At 38.3% G+C, this 21,722-nt stretch overlaps 2 protein-coding genes across 15 annotated transcripts in view; both read left to right on the top strand.

The window, feature by feature from the left end:
- Positions 1–21,722, top strand: part of NRG1 (neuregulin 1) — a 1,032,063-nt gene that overhangs the window by 896,777 nt on the left and 113,564 nt on the right. For 5 of the 14 annotated variants that reach the window (XM_068531880.1, XM_068531879.1, XM_068531881.1 and 2 more), the window contains exon 1: positions 17,990–18,741. The exons of the other annotated variants lie outside the window; for them this stretch is intronic. In XM_068531880.1, the coding sequence (XP_068387981.1) occupies positions 18,075–18,741 (667 nt within the window). In that variant the 5' untranslated portion in view covers positions 17,990–18,074. Of the gene's footprint in view, positions 1–17,989; positions 18,742–21,722 lie in introns of those variants that run through there. 14 annotated transcript variants of the gene reach the window in all.
- On the top strand, positions 17,297–17,848 carry LOC137755814 (uncharacterized). Its single transcript, XM_068531894.1, has one exon. It carries the CDS (start codon positions 17,572–17,574, stop codon positions 17,758–17,760), a length of 189 nt encoding a protein of 62 aa, XP_068387995.1. The 5' UTR covers positions 17,297–17,571; the 3' UTR covers positions 17,761–17,848.

The following is a 21,722-nucleotide window of genomic DNA, read 5'->3' on the forward strand; positions in this document are numbered from 1 at the left end:
AGGTAAAGGGAACTGAGATTTAAAACTGTTAAGCTTAGTGCAAAAATAGAAATGAAACATCACATCCACTACATATATACACACAGAAACTAGTATTATGGTAAAATTTTCTGCTTGTTTTTTTTTTTTTTTTCAAGTTTCTAGAATGTTGGCTGTGACCTTTTGGGTAAAAAGTGCATTCAGAAGTAAGTCTAATAGAGGCTTCTGGTGGAGAGAGTCTTCACGAAGAATAGGGTCAGCTATAGTCTCAATAATTTTAAGAATGTCATACTCTCCCACCTTTTTAGAAGAAGTGAAGACTTGGGTATATTTTAGTAAAAGGATGCTCTGAAATTGTAAAAAAAAAAAAAAAAAAGTCTTTGTCTGATCAAAGAATAAAAGCAAACTCTATGATTTGTTATACCCAGATGTTAGATTATCTTCCAAGGCCCAGCCGTACTCTCTTGGTGATTTCCTAGCTCTTCAAATAACAAACTTGCCACTTAACAATTGTCACAGGTATGTACATCACTTCGCAAACCAGAATATAAGGTCTTGAAGGAAGGAATTTTGGTTTGTGTTTCCATTCCCATAACACACCAATATGCTGGTTCCCAGGAAGTCTTTATTAAACGGATATGAACATTAATAGTGAGATGATTTTTTTTTTAGTTAGATTATCGTGATTTCTAAAAGTTGTACATATGTGTAATTATAGGAAAACCACCTAAACCTTCAATCATGAAAAATGTATTTACATATTTAAAAATGAAAGTTGAAACCATTCACATTGGCTTAAATCATATTTATTAGAGCTTTTAACATTTTGAGAAGCATTTCACACTCCATACACTTCTACTTTAAATTTATTTCTGGATTTTATGTCTTGAAGGTTTCTTCATTTTATGATAAATACTTGTTTACATGTTGATGTGTAAGACTGTGTTTCACCTTCGATGGGATTATTGCGAATTATATGAAAATCTACATAGTAACAGGTTGGTCGCTGTTCTCCCTGTGGTGCTGAAGTCACCTGTTTGGGAGTAAGGGAATGCCGTGGCACTAATAAGGTTGATTTTCCTTTTATTATCATTAAAAAAGTAATAATGAAGTGTAACAATGTCTTTTAACGGGTACCTACCATGTGTCAGGTACTTTCATCTGACAATAGATATTACTTGTCCCATTAGATAGATGAGGTAACTGAGAGGCTCAGACAATTCAGTATTTGGTCAAGGCTATATAACAAGTTCCATGCCAGCTTCTCTGACCCCATGTCCTGTGTTCTTTATACACACTGATAGTAGAGGGAGAGGGGGAAAGAAAAACCTTCAGAGAGTTCCTCTTGTGACCTCTATCATACGTCTCTAAGGCCATGTGATCATTGCAACTACTTTTACCACTTGGCTACTTTTATCACTTGGACCAAATCAGTTCTATGAATCAAGGTTCCTGAGCAAGGTACAGAAATATGTATGCCCATTTACCACGATAAAAGGCGTTAAAACTAGAGAGTTTTTGGTAACAAATTATATTTGTTAGGTACTTGGATAATTTAGAAGGAATACCATGAGCCTCCCCTCCTGCACATAAACAGGTATACGTGTTAAGTATTAAATATCTGAAACTCAGGTTATTCAAGAAAAGAATAAGCATAAATATGTGATACGTAGCCTCTACTACTTCATCCTTGATTTTGATGATAAGTTTCAGATCAATTTTGAGATGCAGAATAAAAACCATAGCTTTTTGTTTAAACGTCAAATTGATATGGAAGGTTATTTGCTTTTAACAGTTCCTGCAGTAAGTTTAGTGTGTGTGTGTGTGTGTGTGTGTTTAGATTGACTTATTTTGTCAGTTTTTAGGGTTTCCCCCCCCTCAGGCAAGATGGCATTCTCATCCCCTGCTGCTGTTAACATTTAAAAGCCTTTTGTTGCACTGTGGTGTAGATTCTAAGTTGCTGACCACGATTAAACAGAAAATGAAACTTGAATGGCACTATCTCAAAATCTACTTAAAGTCATGACAGGTATCTCTGAAGCAATATATCAGTTTTGAACACATGAAGAATAAGAAATTATGGCTTTTTTTGTGGCAGGTTTCTTTTTCTTTGAAATCAAAGGGGAAAAAAATACTGATTTGTCCACAATCACTGAAACAGTGATTATGGATTGATAAACAGGGCGGACAATACAAATACAGAATTAATTCTACCTGAACTTGAAATCTGATACTGTGCACCGTACCTATTTTATAGCAATTGTAATTTTCTCATTTGTATACAGATACTATAGTAACATTAATAAAAAACAATGTATAACTAATTAAAAAGCAAGCACTCAAGAAAGATAAAATTCTTTGTGTCTCAAGAAAGACACAAAGAATTAATTAGGATTATTCTTTCTGCATTGACTGCAAAAGCTTGGTGATCTGAATTGTGCTTCAGCAGTGAGCTCAGGACTCCCTCCAACCCCCAAGGCTCTTCTTTAACATTTGTTATTACTTAGCTATTTTATTTGGCAGGGATACCTTCAATCCCATTTTCTAATGCACTGGCAAGCTTCCTGTTGCCAATAGCTTAGAGCCTGCTACTGCTAGGGTAAGCGGCATAGCCGAACTTTCTAGGCTGTGCATCCTTATAAATAATGCATTTGGTTTTCTGTAACTACATGAACCCTTAGACTTTGGTAAGCATGTCTCTGTTAGTCAGGGTAAAAGAGTTGGGAGATGAACAGTTGTGGAAATATTTGCAGGCAGTTACTCACTAATTAGAACCTGACTCCATCATAGATGCATTAATCACTGGGTTAAATGTTAAAGGAATGCTTATGATATTTATAGTAGACATAAACAAGATATATAAAAAATATCTTTGCTGACTAAACTGCATGCTTAATTTACCATGAAAAGTGCTTGTAATGTTAATCTAGGACCTTTCGAAACTCCATCACCCGTAATTAGGTCTAATTTGCTCCTCATTTTAAGAACCTTGCACAGAATTCACTGACTTTTTGGGTGTGTGCACACTTGTCCTTAAGAGCAATAAGGAGATGAGATGTTGGTTAAAGATAATACCTGATGCTCCAGGTATCTTGACGGTGTAACACTTTGTTGGATTAGAAATGAAGAAGGGGAAATGCTATGTTAATATGTTAAAAGCAAAGTAAGAAAATATACATCATACTTTTAACTTTCACGTGTTACTTATAGAATTAAAAATTAATGTTTTATTTTTGAGCATAAGGGATATTAGCACTTAAACAAGGGACACCATTTTTAAAAAGTGAAAACTGTTTCAGCAATGTTCTTTCAAATGCACCTTCAATGTGAATATAAAGTAAGAAAGTTCCACCCCAATATATATCCTTTTCTTCATTGGATATACAGTACCATTATTGGAAATTCACAGAATGACAGTGTTCAGCATTAAAATTATGTTGTAAGGATAAAAAATTCAAATTGATTTAGATGTTGAATAAGTGGATTGCTCTGTATATTTTCATCAGAATTAATTGAAAAAAGGAAAAATCATGTTTCTAATTTGATAAAGGATATTAATTCTGATCATTTTATTGTTGGTTTCTTTAATTACCATCAATTCACATTTGAACAGCTCATATATTTATGAGGATGATAACATAACTTAAATAGTAAAGCTTATTTGGTCATCTTTAGTCTTGCCACGTCAGTGATTTTGCAGAGCCCAGGTAGTTACCAGAACTAATGTTAGTCAAAATGTTTAATACTTCTTTCTTTCAATCACGTTGACCTTGTTTATTGATTAAACTAGCTTCTACAAGCAACCAAATATTGAATCAAATCTTCAGATCTGTATCTGTATGTATGTAATATAATTTTTTCTTTTTGATGTTTATATTTTGAAATGTCAGAATTTCTATGCATTTAAAATGTTTCCTTAATAATTCAGGAAATTTGGGTAACTAAATTTAAAACTGTGCATTGGCGTCACCAGTAAATAAGAAGTCTTCATCAAAAAGATAATAAAATGTATTAATATTTTATTTTTTTTATTTTAGTCCACCCGCCAAAAACAGTCAAGCAAAAAACTTTTTAAAGAACTGTAAAAAAAAATCAACCCACCATCAGATTTCTACTATAGCCCAGTCTGTTTTGATGGGTGTTTTGTTTTGATGGTTTCTGAGAATGGAAATAGATGGATTAGGTTTTTCTGCCTCCAATTGTCCGGTACTTCTAAAGGCCTCTTGCCTGGACATGGTCCCTTCTGGAAATGAATTTCTGCGTTCTTCTTCCATCACTCGTCAAAACAAAACGCTCTCAGAAGTAAATGTTTTCATAACTGGATCCTAAGTGAAGGACAATCTGAGAAACTTAGACATGCATATACAACAAACAGTATTTCTTGCTGGGCTCTCTCTCTTTTTTTTTAATCACTCCACAATGTGTCTACCACACAAATAGAATCTATTCTAAGACTATGGACTCTCACTTCTGCAGTATTTGCATTCGTGCCAGAGTGGGATTAGGAAAATGAAGTCCCTTATGTAACACCTTGGAAGCAGGAACCACTGCAGCCTCCCTTCTTTCTTTCTCAGCCTTGTGCAGGGCCTGGCGCATATTAGGCACTTAGGAAACAATTAGTGAATGAATGAATGAACTTCTCAAAGGCAGCAAGGATAAGATCAACCTAGCACGGATCTGGAAAAACTGAGAAAAGGCACACATTTTTAAAAATATGTGGGAAATCTATGGCAGAAGAGTCATTAAAGACCAAACTTTCCCTTTTCACTTTAATATGGATAATTTTGAACTTGCTGTAAACACACAATGCTTCCCAATACTGATTTAATTTCTTCCAAGTAATACTTGAAAGAGAGAAATTAAACTTTCCTGCTGATCTCTGGGTTTATGGCATGTCTTCTTCCCTCATCTTGTTCATATTAGAAGCGGTATACAATAGAGGGGCATTACAGTGTGTAGTAGGTTAAAGTTCTTTGATTCATGGACTTACTGGCAACATTATTTGAATGGGTTGGTTTCATCATGGCCAGAGTTAAGCCACACAGCATAACTAAGCACCTGATATTGCAAATTAAATTCTGGCATCAGAAAAAGGTACACTGATTTGAGAAGTAAATCTGTCCAAAGTGGAGACTGTGATATGTGTGTGAACTTAACCTTCTCATTATCATATTTATTCGTGTTCTTTTCTCTTCCTCCTCTCGCCCCACTTCAGTCTTGTTTGGGTCCAGGTCCTATAGAGCTCAACAGAAAAATTATTTCTTATGTTATCAGTGACACTTTTTTAAATTCATTTTTTATTGAAGTGTAGTTGAAGTATAATATTATATAAGTTACAGGTGTACGATATAGTGATTCACAATTTTTAAAGGTTATACTCCATTTATCGTTATTATAAAATATTGGCTATATCCCCTGTGTTGTACAATATATCCTTGTAGCTTTTTTTTGGTTTTTTTGGCTGCACCACGAGGCCTGTGGGATCTTAGTTCCCTGACCAGGGATTGAAGCCCCGGCAGTGTAAGTGTGATGTCTTAACCACTGGACCACCAGGGAATTCCCCTTGTAGCTTATTTTATATCTAATAGTTTGTACCTCTTAGTCCCCTACCCCTGTATTGCCCCTCCCCCCTTCCCTCTCCCCACTGGTAACCACTAGTTTGTTCTCTATATCTGTGAGTCTGCTTCTTTTTTGTTACAGTCACTAGTTTGTTGTATTTTTTAGATTCCATGTATAAGTCATATCATACGGTATCTGTCTTTATCTGTCTGACTTATTTCACTTAGCATAATACCCTCCAATGACTTTTTTTAAGTCTTCTTCCATTGGTTGCACTTTCAAAATATAAGTCTCAAGAGGAGGAGTAAGGATCCTGATAGTGAGAATTATAAATAAGGAAGAACTGATGTGTATCTAATACTTGCCGCGATGTCTGACCTGCTTCTGTTTTTTACAGTCAACCTTCTCATCTGTTTTCCAAGGTGACTAAGACCTTACCGCACTCAAAATTTGAATCATGCCTTCTCTCTCGGCAGATAATCTCACTTGCTACTTCAGAGAAAAGAGAGATTATGGGGTGGAACTTCTTTTACCTTCTTGCTACCAAATCTATAAGCCTCAGCACAATGCCAGGGACATAAGCGGCCACTTAGTAAACATTGTTTTGGATGGGTGGGTGGATGGATATGTAGATAAATTAACATATACTGTGGGGCTTTAGAAATGTAAGTTACTTTCGTTACATAAAATACCACGACTTTAAAATCTGCAATCTGCTTTTGAGAAGCAGGTTATCCTGAGGTTTTCCATTTTTTACTTGCCAGAGTGTGAAAAGAAGTTAGTTTAAATGCTGAGCAGCAAATGTCCTAATCACTTGCTGTATGTTGGCTGAATTACAGTAATATCATTTCATTTTGAGTTGGACAACTCAAGCATTTAGCCCTGATTTTTTGACAACATACATATCACTAAAATAATTATTTTTGTACCCATTCAACACATTTTTTTCCCAGCCAGAGGTTATTTTGAACCCTTCTGTCTCCACGAGTACAGTTAGCTCTGAGCCTAAGATGCCTAAGATGTTTTGCCTTCTCTTGCACTTTTTTTTTTTTTTTTCATTTCAGAGCTCTCTCTCTGCTGTTCTTTTGCATCACCAAATGCTTAGGTACCTTAAAAAACGCTTAAGTAGTAGTACTTGTCTCAACAGATTCTTTGGTATTAAGGTATATGAGTGGTTAACAATAATTTAACTTTTGATATGCCCATACGAAACTTGGAGTCTTTTTGTGGGTAAAGGGAAGACTGAGAGGGATGCAGTTGGACATGGGTACTTTTTGGATGCCTTTGACATCAGTCAGTGATAGACTATGGCAAACATTTGGAAGGACGTGGTGATAGAAGAAAAGATGGGGCTAAATCCAGGTATTTAACCTGGGGTTAAGGAGACAACCTGAGGATGGATTATTTGTCTGACCTCTAGTGACAGAGTCCTGGCAAAGCCTCAGGAAAGAATTTTTGAGAAACACTTCAGAAGATTTATGTTTTATTTGAGAAGCCTGTCTAAAAGCCCTTTGAACCACTTAAGTTAAGCTTTCCCTTCTTACGGACGGTATGTGGGGACAGAAATAAGCGTATGGTTGAAACTCTCTGCATTGCAGTGAGATGTAAAAGAAGTACTTTTCCTGCTAGGTTAAATTGCTGTGCATGCCTCTTGCTGTCAGTGACATGATTTAGTTAAATACATATGCTTTTAGAGGGGGCTTTGTACTGCATCATAAATATTTAATAGTTTTATAAAACATGTGTATGCATAACTGGGTGGGAAATACAGCAGTGGAGAAACTCAACTTCCACATCAGAGCCTTTGGCCTTACAGTGTCCACTGACCAGTTGATCTTTGAAAAAGATACGTTCAGGATGGGAGTGTCGTTAACAATAAAAGGATTCTTTTTTTTTTTTTTTCTCAACAAACTGAAGCTTACTGTCCAACCTTTCTGATTTTGTCAGTAGAATGAACTGTACAATTTCCCTATTCATGTTATTCATAGTTGTTCCAATCCCTAGTGAGTGATGTATCACATTAAAAAAAAGAAAAATCCCTTCTCAATAAATGAATGGTCTGGGAGGTGGGGTCAGGAAGAGCTCTTAGATTTTCTGCAGCAGCTAATGGTTTGTCGCATAAAGATACTCCATTGTCGTTAGATAATGATTCAAATTATGGTGAATCTTATATTCTTGATATAATTTTGGAATTCATCTTAAAGTAAGTGTGGCGGGGGAAGGTGGGTGGGGAGGCGTCGTGCAGTGGAGGAAGGAGGATAATTGAGTGCAGGTTACCGAATGTGGAATTGGTAGATTATTTGGTTTGGCATCGGCTTAGGAGTTTTTATAATAAAACATACTACATATATGGTAGTCAGAAACAGCCATGAAAAAGTCTTTTTAAACTTTTTCTAGCATTTCATTATGAAATTTTGAAACATCCAGAAAAGTTGAATGACTTGTAAACAATGTATGCCCAATCTCTAGATCTTACAGTGTTAACAGTCGCCATATTTGCTTTATCAAATACGTATCCATTTATCTATCAATCAACTTTTTATTTTTGATGCAATTTCAGGTAAGTTGCATATGTGAATGCATCTTGTCTCCACATATTCCAGCATGCATGATGTATATGTCTTATTACATTATTTAAAATAATGTATAGGTGATGGATTATGTCAACAAATAGAATATAGGTTTCTCTGGAATAAGTCTTCATATTTGGACCTGAGATTTTCTAGTCATCGTATTTCAGAGTATAACTCAGTCATCAGAAGCCTTCCTTTTCCTGTTCCTGACAATCACTCCTTCCCGTGTCCCAGACTTCTAATTCTCCAGATTAAAAGAGGATGTGAGCCTGGCTCACTAATTCTCAGATATTGACAACATTTGATATTGTATGTGTTTGAATCATTCATCGCAGTAATACTGGGCTGATCCCTATTTTGGAGTGACAGTCTTCTTTCCTGGATAAGCTCCCTTCCATCCACTAAAGTTTCTTTATTCTATACCTTCTTTTTTTCAATTTAATTTTTCTTTTATGTTGGCGTATAGTTGATTTACAGTGCTGTGTTAGTTTCAGGTGAACAGCAAAGTGGTTCAGTTATACATATACATATATCCATTCTTTTTCAGATTCTTTTCCCCTATAGGTTATTACGGAATATTGAGTAGAGTTCCCTGTGCTATACAGTAGGTCCTTGTTGATTATCTGTTTTATATATAGTAGTGTGTGTATGTTAATCCCAAACTCCCTCCCCCGCTTTCCCCTTTGGTAACCATAAGTTGGTTTTCCACATCTGTAAGTCTATCTCTGTTTTGTAAATAAGTTCATTTGTATCATCTTTTTAGACTCCATGTATAAGTGATGTCGTATATTTGTCTTTCTCTGTCTGACTTACTTCACTTAGTATGATAATCTCTAGGTTCTTTATTCTGTACCTTCTCATGTAAGCGATTAGAGCCCACATTCTGTGTGTCCCCTTAATGATGAAATGCTGTTGAAGGTGTCTAAATATGAATATTCATTTCTTAATAACCTCCAGAAAAAGGGTCTGAATATTCAGTAGAGTTGTGACCAAAAGTGGTCATGGGAGCATTATATAGATTAAACTTTCAAGTAGAAACAGTTGCAGTAAAAGGTCAAAGTGAGGTGTTTCTACAGAGATAACCCATGTCAGTAATGATGGAAAATCTAAACCATCCATTCTCTGGCAGTAACTCAAAGATATCTACATGGTTAGTACATAACTAAAGAGCTTCCCTTTGTAGAAATGAGTTGAAAGCGGAGGAGCAATAGCCCTGAAATCCAGTCTTGACTTTGAAATTAATTTTGCTGCTCCAGGCAGATTATTTTTATCTTCGGAGACTTTTTTTTTTTCTTTCTTTTTCTATAAGATAAAATTCATGGGTAAGGGCTGTTCCAGCTCCAATAGTCAATGAAAAATTGAAAACTATTCTTGAGATTACAGTTCATCTTTGCATTAAGCCTACATCCCTTCACTCCACATAATTTCAGAGATAGAGAGAAAAGAAACAAGTCATTCTTAAACAAATCTGACTCTAGCAATATATGGTACGATTTATGATAGAAAGTTCTGAATGGGAGGTCAAATCATAAGACATTTTTGTCTTATGACTTTCAAATTCATAGTTTTAAAGTAATAAAAACTGCAACAATGCAGAAAGAGTTCCCAGCCCTTGGACTGAGAAATAACAGAAAAATATAGACCTGGCATTTGATTTTAAATGGGATACTTCCACTTGTATGAGTATCGTAAGGCTTATGACCTTACAACAGAATCACGGGTTAGACGGCTCAATGGAATGCCAAATCAGTTCTAGAAACTGCATATATTTTTATCACTCCCTTTTTTCCCTTTACGTTTTTCTTTTGATCAGCAACAAGGAGAGAACTGTGTAGACTCTAAGGAAAATGTATATTGTTAAAATGTTTCCTCTGGCTGAAGTCTTTTCAGATTTACGAATTTGGATTGTATTTGAAAGTAGAACAATTCAGATCATTCCTTTCCGCAAGCTTCCTTTATTTCAGGTAAATTGTGAGGGCTTATTTTATACGTGGCTTTATGTGACATTTCAGAATCTCTTGAGTAGATGGTACTCTCTTATGAGTAATTCATAACTGCCTTCACATGTGGACTACCTCATGCTCAACAGTTTCTACCTGAAACAGAAGATTTAAAAAACAAATTTCTAGGGCATTTGTAAGAGTGAGGTGCTCTACACTACATTTTTTGATTCATCTGGGGACCAGTTTATAGAGTCAGCTGACCAGCAACTGAGCTATAAACAAATAGCTAGTGCCTAAGTATAAATCAAGTTCAAAAACTTCCATGTTTTGAAACTTTACTGAATTTGTATTAAATTAGCATTGATTATCAGAGGTATTTCTTCCTTATGTTTAATTTCTCTTACTGCACCAAAGTACAGCCTTTATGATTTTCTTTAAATAAGTTTATACAGGTACATGCACTTAAAAACACAGATGATCCCTTGTATTTTTGTGACATTTGCCACAGTATTTAAGAATAAAACAAACAAACAGAAATTATCTCTTAGCTGTGCTGCTTTGTGCTGTGAACCTATAGTAGTGAATATTAATGAAACAGAGCAAAGATATTTGTTCAAGTCAACTGATTCCACATATATTGCTCTATTAAACATTATGAATGACCGTCCATCCATATAACCTCAGAGTAGTCACTATAAAGATGATTTTCCTTCTTTCCATCTTACACAGCATAATTTAATAGTATTTGCATTTATTCACACAAATAAAACTCTGCATGGCATATCCATGTCTTTAAGATATTTTTTCCGTAGTTTATACATCCCTCTTTAGTAGAGTTTCCATATTGATGCATTAACTCAATAATACTTAACTGAGTGCTTTCTGTGTGCCAGGCATGTTCTAGGTAGTAGGGATATAGTGATGCAAACAGACACAAGTGCTTGCCCTTATGGAATTTACATTCTGGTGATGCGTTTATCACACATTTCAAAACAAAGCACACTGTGTTGAGAATACAGATAGTTCAAATAACTGCCACTCTCTCCCCAGTTTTTGCTCATATTTCTGGTATATTCTAAATACAGGAATGGAATGTTGTTGAGCAATGAGAAATAATATTTTGAGTACATAAAATGAGCTAGAGTTATAAGCCTTTGCTCATTTTCTCATAAAACTTCTTTTGAATTGAAACTCTCAATGACACATCAATTTATTATATCTTTGTGCTTTTGAGTTCCTTGGGATGCAGTATTGCATCATCAGCATCAATTTAGAGTTCTTAGTTAATTAATAATTGTCAGAGATTCAATGCTACATGACCTACTAAGATTTTGTAGAAGAAAGGGCAACCTATACATGACAAAGTCTCATTATTTTAGTGCAATCCACTAGTAAAAGTGGTCAGATAGACTATGGTGGTCAGATAGACTACCTTTTAACAGTAAATGTTGGGGAAGCTGAAACCATGATGAGTGTGCAGTGTAATTTTTTTTTATTGAGTTGGAATTCACATAACATAAAATTGACCGTTTTACTGTGAACAATTCATTGGCATTTATCACAATGATGTGCAACCACCATCTCCATCTAGTTTCAAACATGTTCAGGGTCATTGTAAAAGAAAGGTGATGTGTAAAACTAAAAACAAAATCAACCATTTGTATATAACTAGTGATTTTACTTATGGGCAGTGAGAAAATAATAGGTTCTTTCAAAGTAAACACATTATAACCATCAGATTTAATAAAAACATCTTTCTATATAAAATTCTCACATCCTCATCTTTGACATCATTTACTGTCTCTTGAGCTGTAGCTGAAGATCAAAAAGGATCTAAACTTATAAAGAACAAAATGTGCCAGAGTAAATTGATCATCTTGTTACAAAATGAGGACACAGACCCAGAGTCAATAACAAATATTAGATACAGCTTCTCACAAAATAATTCTTACAATTAAGTCAAATTGTCTTTTCTGAGATAATTTTCACTGGGTAAGAATAAAGTAGAATCAGAGTCTTGACTCATCCTCCAAGTGGGCAGAAAAGTACCTGCCCAGTAAGGTGAGCTGAGTTTCATCTCACCTGTTTAGCATTATGAATAATGTAAAAGAACATCAAAGAGCATGTGGACCTGGTTTGCCCTCCAAGAACTTTTCTGTTTGGTTGAAGAGAGAATTACAGGAAAAACAGTTAAATGCTGGGTGATTCCCAACTTTCCATCCACTGAAATGATCTGTGGTAGTTGAGAGTTTAGCATAGTTGGGGTAACACCGTTTCCCTAAATGAAGATAAATTCATAAAAGGCATAGCATTTGGGAACAGTCATAAAAATTTGTTAAGCACATATCTGAACTGGACATTAAAAGATTTGAAAAAACGGAGGGGCGTATAGAGGGTATTTTGAATAGATAGATGGACGAGAAAAAAGTCTGCCAATTTATTAGAGGTGCCGTAATCTGTGTAATTCAATCGCAATTAAAAATAAAACCGAACAAAATGTATGTATTGAACGGATAGCACAGCTCTAGTTTGGGACAGCCAGATACCGATAGACCTCCTGGCCTTCAAAGAAATTACATCCTTCAGTCCTATATACATAACATAGTTAAATAATAACACCTCGGAAGTTGTGCGCCAATAAAAGTAGCGTTAAGGAATGCTGTGTCTGTGACCTGGGAGCGCGGGAGGGCTCCATGGAGGAGCTGAGATGTGAGATGGGGAAGATTTCCAGATGGATGGGGGGAGGATAGGGGATCCATTTGAGTACTTGGTCCTCTTATAAGAAGCAGCAAGTTCTAGGGATCCTTTTAGGCCCTGAAGCTTTCCTGTGAAAATCATGATTTCATAATTCATTAGCAAATGAATAAATCATTACAACTTATACATAGTCATCTTCAAAGATTGGAATCCAAAAATGTAATCACTGCTGTCGTCATGGTTTTAGATACCACAAAGTAAATTCTACTTTTTCAGCCATAAACTTAATGAGCAAGGGTAAACTTTTTCAGAGATAAATGTTTTCAGAGTGAAATAGCCAACACACCAAAAACAAAATGCAAAAGAGAAAATAAGTTTACATAATGTGGTCATCCTCTTTTCATCTTCTTTTATCTCCTGGAGTTATGCTAAATATTTCTGATAGTAAAATAAATAAAATGAATGCAGAAGCTGTCGCCTAGCTTGACTTGAAGTAGCAGAGGAATTTGAGTATTTTTTTACTGGATGATAAAATAGGATTGCTTCCTTCACTGAAGCTGGCTTAGGAGGAAGCTGGAATATTGTGTATCAGAAACAACGTGTGTTCTGACTTTGTTCTGCCGAATTCCATTCTACGTTACTGAGTCTCCTCTTGAGCCAGGTTGACTTACTAACACTTACTTCCTTACTGCCGTGGTGGATTAATGGTGGTTGCAGATTCTTTGGCACTCTCTCCAGCAAGATTTATTTCCCCCGTCCTTGAATCTCAGCTGGCACTGTGACTGCTTAGCCAACAGGATGCGGTGGAAAGAGCCTGTGCCACTTCCAGAGTCAGTCTTAAGGAAGACTGTCAGCTTGTGCTTCCTCTCTCTTGGGCTGCACCCTCTCAGAACCCAGCTGCCATGCTGTGGGAAGCCCAGGCCACATGGAGAAGCCACAAGTTGGTGCACCATCCAACAGCCCCTGCTGTCTTCCCAGCTGACATGTGGCATTAGCTGCCAGTCGTGTGCGTGAATCTTGCATGTTTCAGCTCAGTTACACCTCAACGGATGGCAGCCCCAGCTGCCATCTAATGGAGCCGAAGAACCACTCAGCTGAACCCAGTAAACTGCAGGCTAGTGAGATATAACACAGCGGTTGTTGTTTTAAGCTATTTCAGGGCAATTTGTTTCATAGCAATATGTAACTGAAATAGCTTTCCAAGGAAAATCCCGGAACTGGGACTGTGGAAGAGCTCATTCAATTTAAACTATAAATAGATCATATTTTTTAAAAACCTATGCTTAATTCTTGTAACTTCTGAAAATCACTAGGCAGAATTTTAGAAGCCTCTTGTTTTGGAAACTAGGCACCTTTAAGTTCGTTTACCAACTACATGAAGGTAAAATTAAAATGCCTATTTCATTGTTACACTTTCTGGTTCACTTGTTTTTCCCGTTGAAGTAATAGATAAGCAATATGTAATGAGATGCCTTCTTTTGATTAAAAACGAGAAACAGTATTTTTCAGCAGAAAGAGCATGAGTCAGACTTTTGTTCCAATCTTGGTTCTGTTGCTTAAGAGCTGTATGTCCATGGCTAAGTTATCTAAGCTGCCTGAGTCCATTTTTTAAAAATTATTTTCAAGATAATATGTACTATACAGGATTAGCGAAGGTCAGAAATCATGTATGCTGAGAACCTAGCAGAGTGCCTGGCACAGTGGTGGAGCTCAATAAAAGTAGCTTTTGTTGTTATGAAGGAGATGGTAATGTGGTTTTAAAAAGTAGTAGAAATCTGTCTCTTGTTCATTTTTTAAAGGGACATGGAAATATGGGTGTTCCTGAGCTTTATTGGAGATGGAGCCTAAAGGGTTAAAGTGAGGTGTACTTGCAGTTCTTCCTACAAACATGCATGTTTTATTGGAAGAAATTCTGATCCCTAATCCTATTCACACTACCCTGTTCTCACTTCTTTATTGCTATAGAGATTTGGTAAAGGGATGAAGGCAACTTCTGACTCGTAGTCTCAAGGGTAGAACTAATGGAAAATTCCTTTTATTCTTTACCTCCTGTCCTACTCCCTTTCCTCAATTAGGTTGACCTTCCAGTTGGATGGGAAACAACTTTATAGGTTGCTGGCTCCCTGCAAGCTGATCTTAGCTCCAAGAAGCCACAGTGTTCATAGGCTACATCTCCAGGGAGGACACAAACACATCCCACAGTCTGATTTGTGTACTCCTGGGGAAAAAACAGCTGTGGCAGCCGACAGGATTCTGTCTCCGAAGTTCTGTCCTAGCCTTTACATAATCTGTTCTTTTCCTTTGGAAGTGTTGGTCACCTTTAATATGACAACTAGAGCAGTGCCCAGTAATTTCTTTGTCTGCTGAGTACGTCTGTTCTTAATGATCGAGGTGAGGTGAGTAGTTGTTATTGGTGCAAGTGAAGGACCCCTCTTCTTAACTATGGGTAACTGTTCTCAGTGTCTTCTCTTACCTGCCTGATTGGGCTACCTGAACCCCATTTTGGTCTTTGAAATCTAGGTGACCTTGGCTGTGGGTGAAACGCCAGTATATTATACTTGAGTGAAATATTGGTTTGGGGCAGAATTTAGGAGTTAAGTACCACAAATTTAACCTGGGTGATATCTAAAGGAATTATAAATTATTCTAATTTAGCACAAATATTTACTTGCCTATATTGATTTTGAGAATTTACATGAATATTGATAATTAAAATCTTAACACCTCTCAGTTGGAATACTGTAAATGCCTCCATATAGATTTTCTGTGATGTGAAATTTCATGTCCATTGCTAGAATCTTTAAGAAAAATCTCTCTGCTTTAAAATCAAATAGTTAAAGCTAGAAAGTAGGCATATGAATTATTTTTAAGTACCAGTTACTGGTATATAAGTGCAGGTTATACAGAGATGAACTTAAGGATAATTCATTTTGCCCATAAGTTTGTCAGAGTCATAATTACAATTATGCAAACTGGTTCAGGCTTTTGTCATTGTTGTTAGTGATAGTACTGCAAACACATTTTAAGATATTACTACCCTTTAAATCACTTATAATTACGGGCTAATTTAGTTTTGAAAGAAATGATAATATTATCTCATGCCCACTCAGAGCTTAAAAATATTTCAAAGCAGTGGAGATTGTGCTATACAAAACATAATGTGCTTAAAGCAGATTCTCTCAGGATTTAAGCTCTAAATTTTATTGCTTCTGGGACTCACATGATGGTTATGTAGTATGGATTTAGAGACAGTTTTTAAGACTCCTATTGACATATGTGAGCAAAATGGTTCCTTGGAAACCATTCAGGTGTCCAGTCACAGTAAAGTGTGGATTAAAGATTCAGATGCGTATCGCGTGTGCTGACACTCAACGAACTGGAGGGTCAGGGCAGCCTGGACTCCATTAAAGCACAGTGCATTTCTTCCAGTCTTTTAACCACTGCTGTTTTAAAAGGAAAAAGAAAAAAGTCAGCATCGAAACTATCTGTAAGGTAAAGCTACTGAGACTTAACCCCAAAGGCATGCTCTTATAGAAAACTCTTCGTAATCCTTGCAGCGCGGTTATAGCTGAAGACATGTGGTATATATTACAGTGCCCAGGGAATTCAACCTCCAACAGTGTAGAGTCACAATGAAGGCTAATTTCAGGATGAAGTGGGAGCCTTTGCTTCCTCTGTAGCTCTGTTACTTACCGGCATTTCTTGTTTGCTAGACATTAGTCCAGGACCGCTGTGAGTGGGACAGGGGCAATGGAAATTTAAAGGGGACCAGAGTGGGGACATATGAAACTCTCTCCCCTCCCCTGGCACCCCGTCCTCCAACATACACTCAGCACTTCACGCTTGGGCATCACCAAGTCTGCCACAATCATTGCAAAAAGGGCTGAAGGCAGAACTGTCCATGGTTAGAAAAAAAAAATGTTCTCGCTGTTGGTTGAAAAATCAGGTAATGACAGTCCTCTTGGTGTACAAAACTTATTAGAGGGCTGGGGAAGGAATGCTATCTCTCAGCAGCAGGCAGGAAGAAATTGCTGTTGAAAAGCTTACCTCTCTAGGGAGGAATCAGATATCAGACTTTGCCAAGCCTCAGGTCCAACCCATAAGGTCCCACCTACATCCCTCCCTCCCCCCCCCCACCCCCGCGCCCCATCCCAGCTTTGTTAGATTGCTAGCATCGATTGCTGGCTTTTTCTGACCCAACAGTGGGTGCAGGAAAGAGAGCCAGCAAGACTTAGAGCAAGCAAGGTTGGGGTGGAAGACTGGGGCAGCTTTGGTAGGGAGAAAAAAAAAAAAAGAGAAGGAGGCGAACGAGGTTGAGGGCCATGGGGACTAAGCTTAACTGGTGCCTGCCAGCTTCTCTTTGATTTGATGGCCTTTATTCCTTCTAATTGGATAAAATAGGAAGTCACTGGCAGTCCCGCATTGCTGGGTGTACTGATTTTACTCAGACCAGCCAGCAGCCCCGGAGTGCGGATGGAGGGAGGCGGGTGGGAGAGGAGGGAGGAAAAAGAGAGAGAAAGGGAGAAAGGGAGAGAGAGAGAACGCTTTTGGAGGAGGAGGGGAGAGGCAGGGAGAGAGACGGCGAAGAAGGGAAGAGCCGCGAAGGAAGAAAGTGAATGAGCGCTCGGGAAGGACAAAGAGGAGTTGGTTGCCGGGTGAGGGGTGGAGGCAGGGCGGGGAGCGCAGTTACCGCCCCTCCTGGCCGCGCTCTCGCCTTCAGATCCCTCTGCGATGAGACGTTTGCCGTGATGCTCGGAGGGCAGGCACCTGCTGCTCTGTAATGATTCAGCCCCTTTCAGCCGTCGCGGTAACACAACAGGATGCTGTTGCTACTGTCACTGCTGCCTCTCCTGCCGCCGCCGCTGCTGCCGCCGCCGCCGCCGCCGCCGGTCCTGCTTTTGCTTTTACTTCTCCTGCATGACAGTTGTTTTCTCCATCTGAGCAGACCCCAGTTTCAGATGCTCGAGGTGAGAAACATGCCTTTCAGTTTGGGCTACTGGTTTACTTAATTGACCAACAGATCAGCTCGGTTTCCCTTTTGGCCTCTGTCCTTCTTGACCAGCCGGGATGCTTTGGAGAAGCATTTAAAAGAACTGCAAAAGTGCTCCAGAAACAGCAGTAAAGAATTACAATATACTTTAATTTGGTAGTTGCTAGAGGCTTTCTTTTCTTCTTCGCCTGCTTTCCTCCTGAACTCCTCTTGCTTTTGGTAATGGCTTTGGACTTGGACGGCTTATCGATTTCCCCCTGTAAGATGCTGTATCATTTGCTTGGGGGATGGTAATGGACGGTGCGGGAGGCCAGGCCTTCTGGAGGTGAGCCGATGGAGATTTATTCCCCAGACATGTCCGAGGTCGCTGTTGAGAGGTCCTCCAGCCCCTCCACTCAGCTGAGTGCAGACCCATCTCTGGATGGGCTTCCGGCCGCAGAAGACATGCCGGAGACCCAGACCGAAGATGGGAGGTCCCCGAGACTCGTGGGCCTGGCGGTTCCCTGCTGTGTCTGCCTGGAAGCTGAGCGCCTGAGAGGTTGCCTCAACTCAGAGAAAATCTGCATCATCCCCATTCTGGCTTGCCTGGTCAGCCTCTGCCTCTGCATCGCCGGCCTCAAGTGGGTGTTTGTGGACAAGATTTTTGAGTATGACTCTCCCACTCACCTTGACCCCGGAGGGTTAGGCCAGGACCCTATTATTTCTCTGGATCCAACTGCTGCCTCAGCTGTGTGGGTATCATCTGAGGCATACACCTCACCTGTCTCTAGGGCTCACTCAGAAACTGAGGTTCAAGTTACAGTGCGAGTTGACAATGCCGCTGTGTCCTCTGAGCCTTCAGCGGTACCCACCCCGAAGAACCGTATTTTCGCTTTTTCTTTCCTGCCGTCCACTGCTCCATCCTTCCCTTCACCAACTCGGAGCCCTGAGGTGAGAACACCCAAGGCAGCCACTCAGCCACAAGCAACAGAAACTAATCTCCAGACTGCTCCTAAACTCTGTAAGTAGAGACAGACGGATGGTGCTGTGTAAAGGAGAGGGGTGGGCTTGAGGTCCTCAGAAGTGTTCTCTAGCGTGTGTAGCTGTGTCCTTGTCTTCTTGGATTTTCATGGCACGGTTTGGTTTAAGTGTATCACGTGACTGCGACGCTCCGGGGTGGCGTGGAGAGATGAATGAAAAGACCTTGTCAACTGCTGGTTAGAACTGATGCTCTAGCAGCAGCTCCCTCTACCTGGATTGTTAAATCTGGGGTGGGGGGACCCAAAACTTCAGCGTCTGGGAGCCATGCTTGAACTTCAGTTACATTCCACTGATTTCTAATACTTTTTAAGATTAAAACATCAGACCATCTATATATATATATATATATATAAACATGACTTCTGTACAGCAGTATGATCCTGTGTCTTTTTGTTTTCCCATATAAACTTCCGATCACCTCTCCTCACCTTTCTGTTACCCTCTGCCTCCCAGCCAGCCCAAGCTGCCTGTTCTCTTTCTCCATCTCTTCTTCCTGTTCCCTAAACCACTTCTCCCGACGTTTGTATTTTAATTGGTTCTTCCTGATACCGCATGAAATCTTTAGACGTTTATAGCGCTCACCTCTCAGCAGCGTCAGACGGTTGCTGTCATGCTCAGATTGTAGTTTGAGTTGCTGAGCCCTCATTATGGGGCAGTTTTATTTTATTCAGGACGTGGTACAAACCTGCATGAAAGGATTTTCCCAAATTAGGTTTTTTAAATTTTATTGAAGTATAGTTGATTTACGGTGTTGTGTTAATTTCTTCTGTACAACTAAGTGACTCGGTTATACATATACATATATATATATATTCTTTTTCATATTCTTTTCCATTATGGTTTGTCCAATTAGTTTTGTTTTCTGTAATCAAATGTTTAAGTAGCTTCCTTGACAGTCATTAAAAAGTACAAGATCCATTAGTAAGGTACATCGTTTTTTTTTTTTTAGATGTGTCATTTTTGTCCATCACCTGAGTAAAGAGAGGCCACGCTCTTAAAACAATACAGAGCAATATACTGCTGTTTGTTCTGGGTCATTGCAATGCTTTAAAATGGAAAAGTTGTCAAGGATGAAACCATGACTAGTCAGATTGTTCTAAACGTCATTATAGAAGAGGAGTTTTCTATAGCTTTTTTTTTTAATGTTTCTAATTTATTTTTGTTTCTCTATCTTCTATCACTTTTCACCATTGAGACTATTTACTTAGAAAAAAGTAAAGGATCGGAGAATTTGGTTCTGAATAACGTGTGCAAAATCTCTTAGAGTTAAAGGAGAGTTGAGGGTAAAGATTCAGTGATGAAATACCCCTTTTGGTTCCCTCTAGATGGTAATGAAGAATACAAACATCTTTTTTCAGATATATTCAGTATGAAGGAGAGCCATGTGTTCTAGAAATGCAGAAAAACTTGATTTGTGCTTGTGATTCAAGCTCATTTCATACACACGAGTTTCAGTGGCAAAGATTTAAAGAAAAAAACAGGCTTGTTTTTCAGGTGTAGTTAGGGAAGAACCTCCTTTCTGCAGACACTGCTTTGTGTCTTTATCAAATCCCTGAAGTGTCATTAAAGGTCTGACAGCCATCACTGTATTCACCGCCTCTTCCCACCTGGCAAAGTGACCGGGAAATAATACTCAGATGAAATGACAGGCTATAAAAAGCAAGTACAGATCTTGCAAAGAGAAGCACAATTCACCATGAAGGCAAGGTTACTTCTTTGTCTTTATCATTTTCAACTTAATTCTTTAATTAAAATGTGCCTGAATAGGTTTAGCTGTCCAGAAAAAGAAAGAGGACCCTATGAAAAACTCTTCAACTAAATCCTGTAATTTTGTCATCAGAGGAAAACAAGCAAACAAAGAAACCTCCAGCACAGTTTCCTGATCTAGGACCATGTTAAAAAGTATGTTGTGATGTTTTGAGAAATTCTTTTTTAAGGTAAATTCTTCTGCTAAGTGTTTTAATAGATTATACATTCCATGCAGTTTCTTTTCTTTTTTCCAAGACAGGACATTGATTTTTCTGGCATTTCTATTGAGTGGAAAAGATTTACTGCTGCCTAAAAGCATCACAGTGGCCGGTTCTGGCCAGATGCACAGCTGCAGCATTCACAGTGTGTTGGAGATAAGCCTCCAAAAGCTGTCTGGGAAGTAGTTTTCTCCTGAAAAGTTAGGGCTAGACAGTTGGTTAACACTTTACTGCCTATAGGGTTTGCTGTGTGGAACACTCTGGGTTAATTTTTTGAACTAGTGCCTGAAAACAACAAAAACGCGAATATCCTAAAAATTGTGCATCTGTATTCCTTTTATTTTGGAAAGGGATTTGGTCCAGGGAGCTTTGTTTTCAAACACTCATAAGTGGTTGCTTTTGTTGGTTAAGAAGCTTGTAACCATTAACGAAAGGAAAGCAAAAAAAAAAAAAAAGCTTGGAATTAGGTTGTCATTTTGCAATCTGTTTCACTTTTTGCTCTTCCATTGAGAAACTGTCGCTTAGTCACAGAAGAACCGGGTCTTTTCTTTCATCGTCCTGCCTGGTTTTGACATGCATGAAGCTGTCACGGCTTATATTTTTTTAAAAAGGCATTGTCATATCTGAACCATGCTCTTCCGTGGTCTCAGGACTTGATTCTCCGTTTCTATCTGGCTCAGCATATTTAGCGTATTATGCACAGAACTGTAGCCTTCAAGGTCATAGTCTGTTGAGGGCTAATTGATTCTTCTTTATCCTGGAGCCTGCGAGAGTGGAAGAGAGACAATCCTAGTAATTGTGTCTGCTGTGTTATTTCCCAAACCAATCTACCTATTAGCACATTAGGGTTTTATTCCATAAATACTAGAATTACCCTCTCCCTCAGTGACTCTTCTAAAATCCAGACACTCTTTGTCTTTATTATAATAAAAGGCAAAATATCACCTTTTAAATTGCCTAGAGGTATAGGCTATGTCAGCCATTCGAAAATGGG

This window comes from Eschrichtius robustus, chromosome 21 (genome assembly GCF_028021215.1).
Source record: "Eschrichtius robustus isolate mEscRob2 chromosome 21, mEscRob2.pri, whole genome shotgun sequence".
NCBI classification, from domain to species: Eukaryota; Metazoa; Chordata; class Mammalia; order Artiodactyla; family Eschrichtiidae; genus Eschrichtius; species Eschrichtius robustus.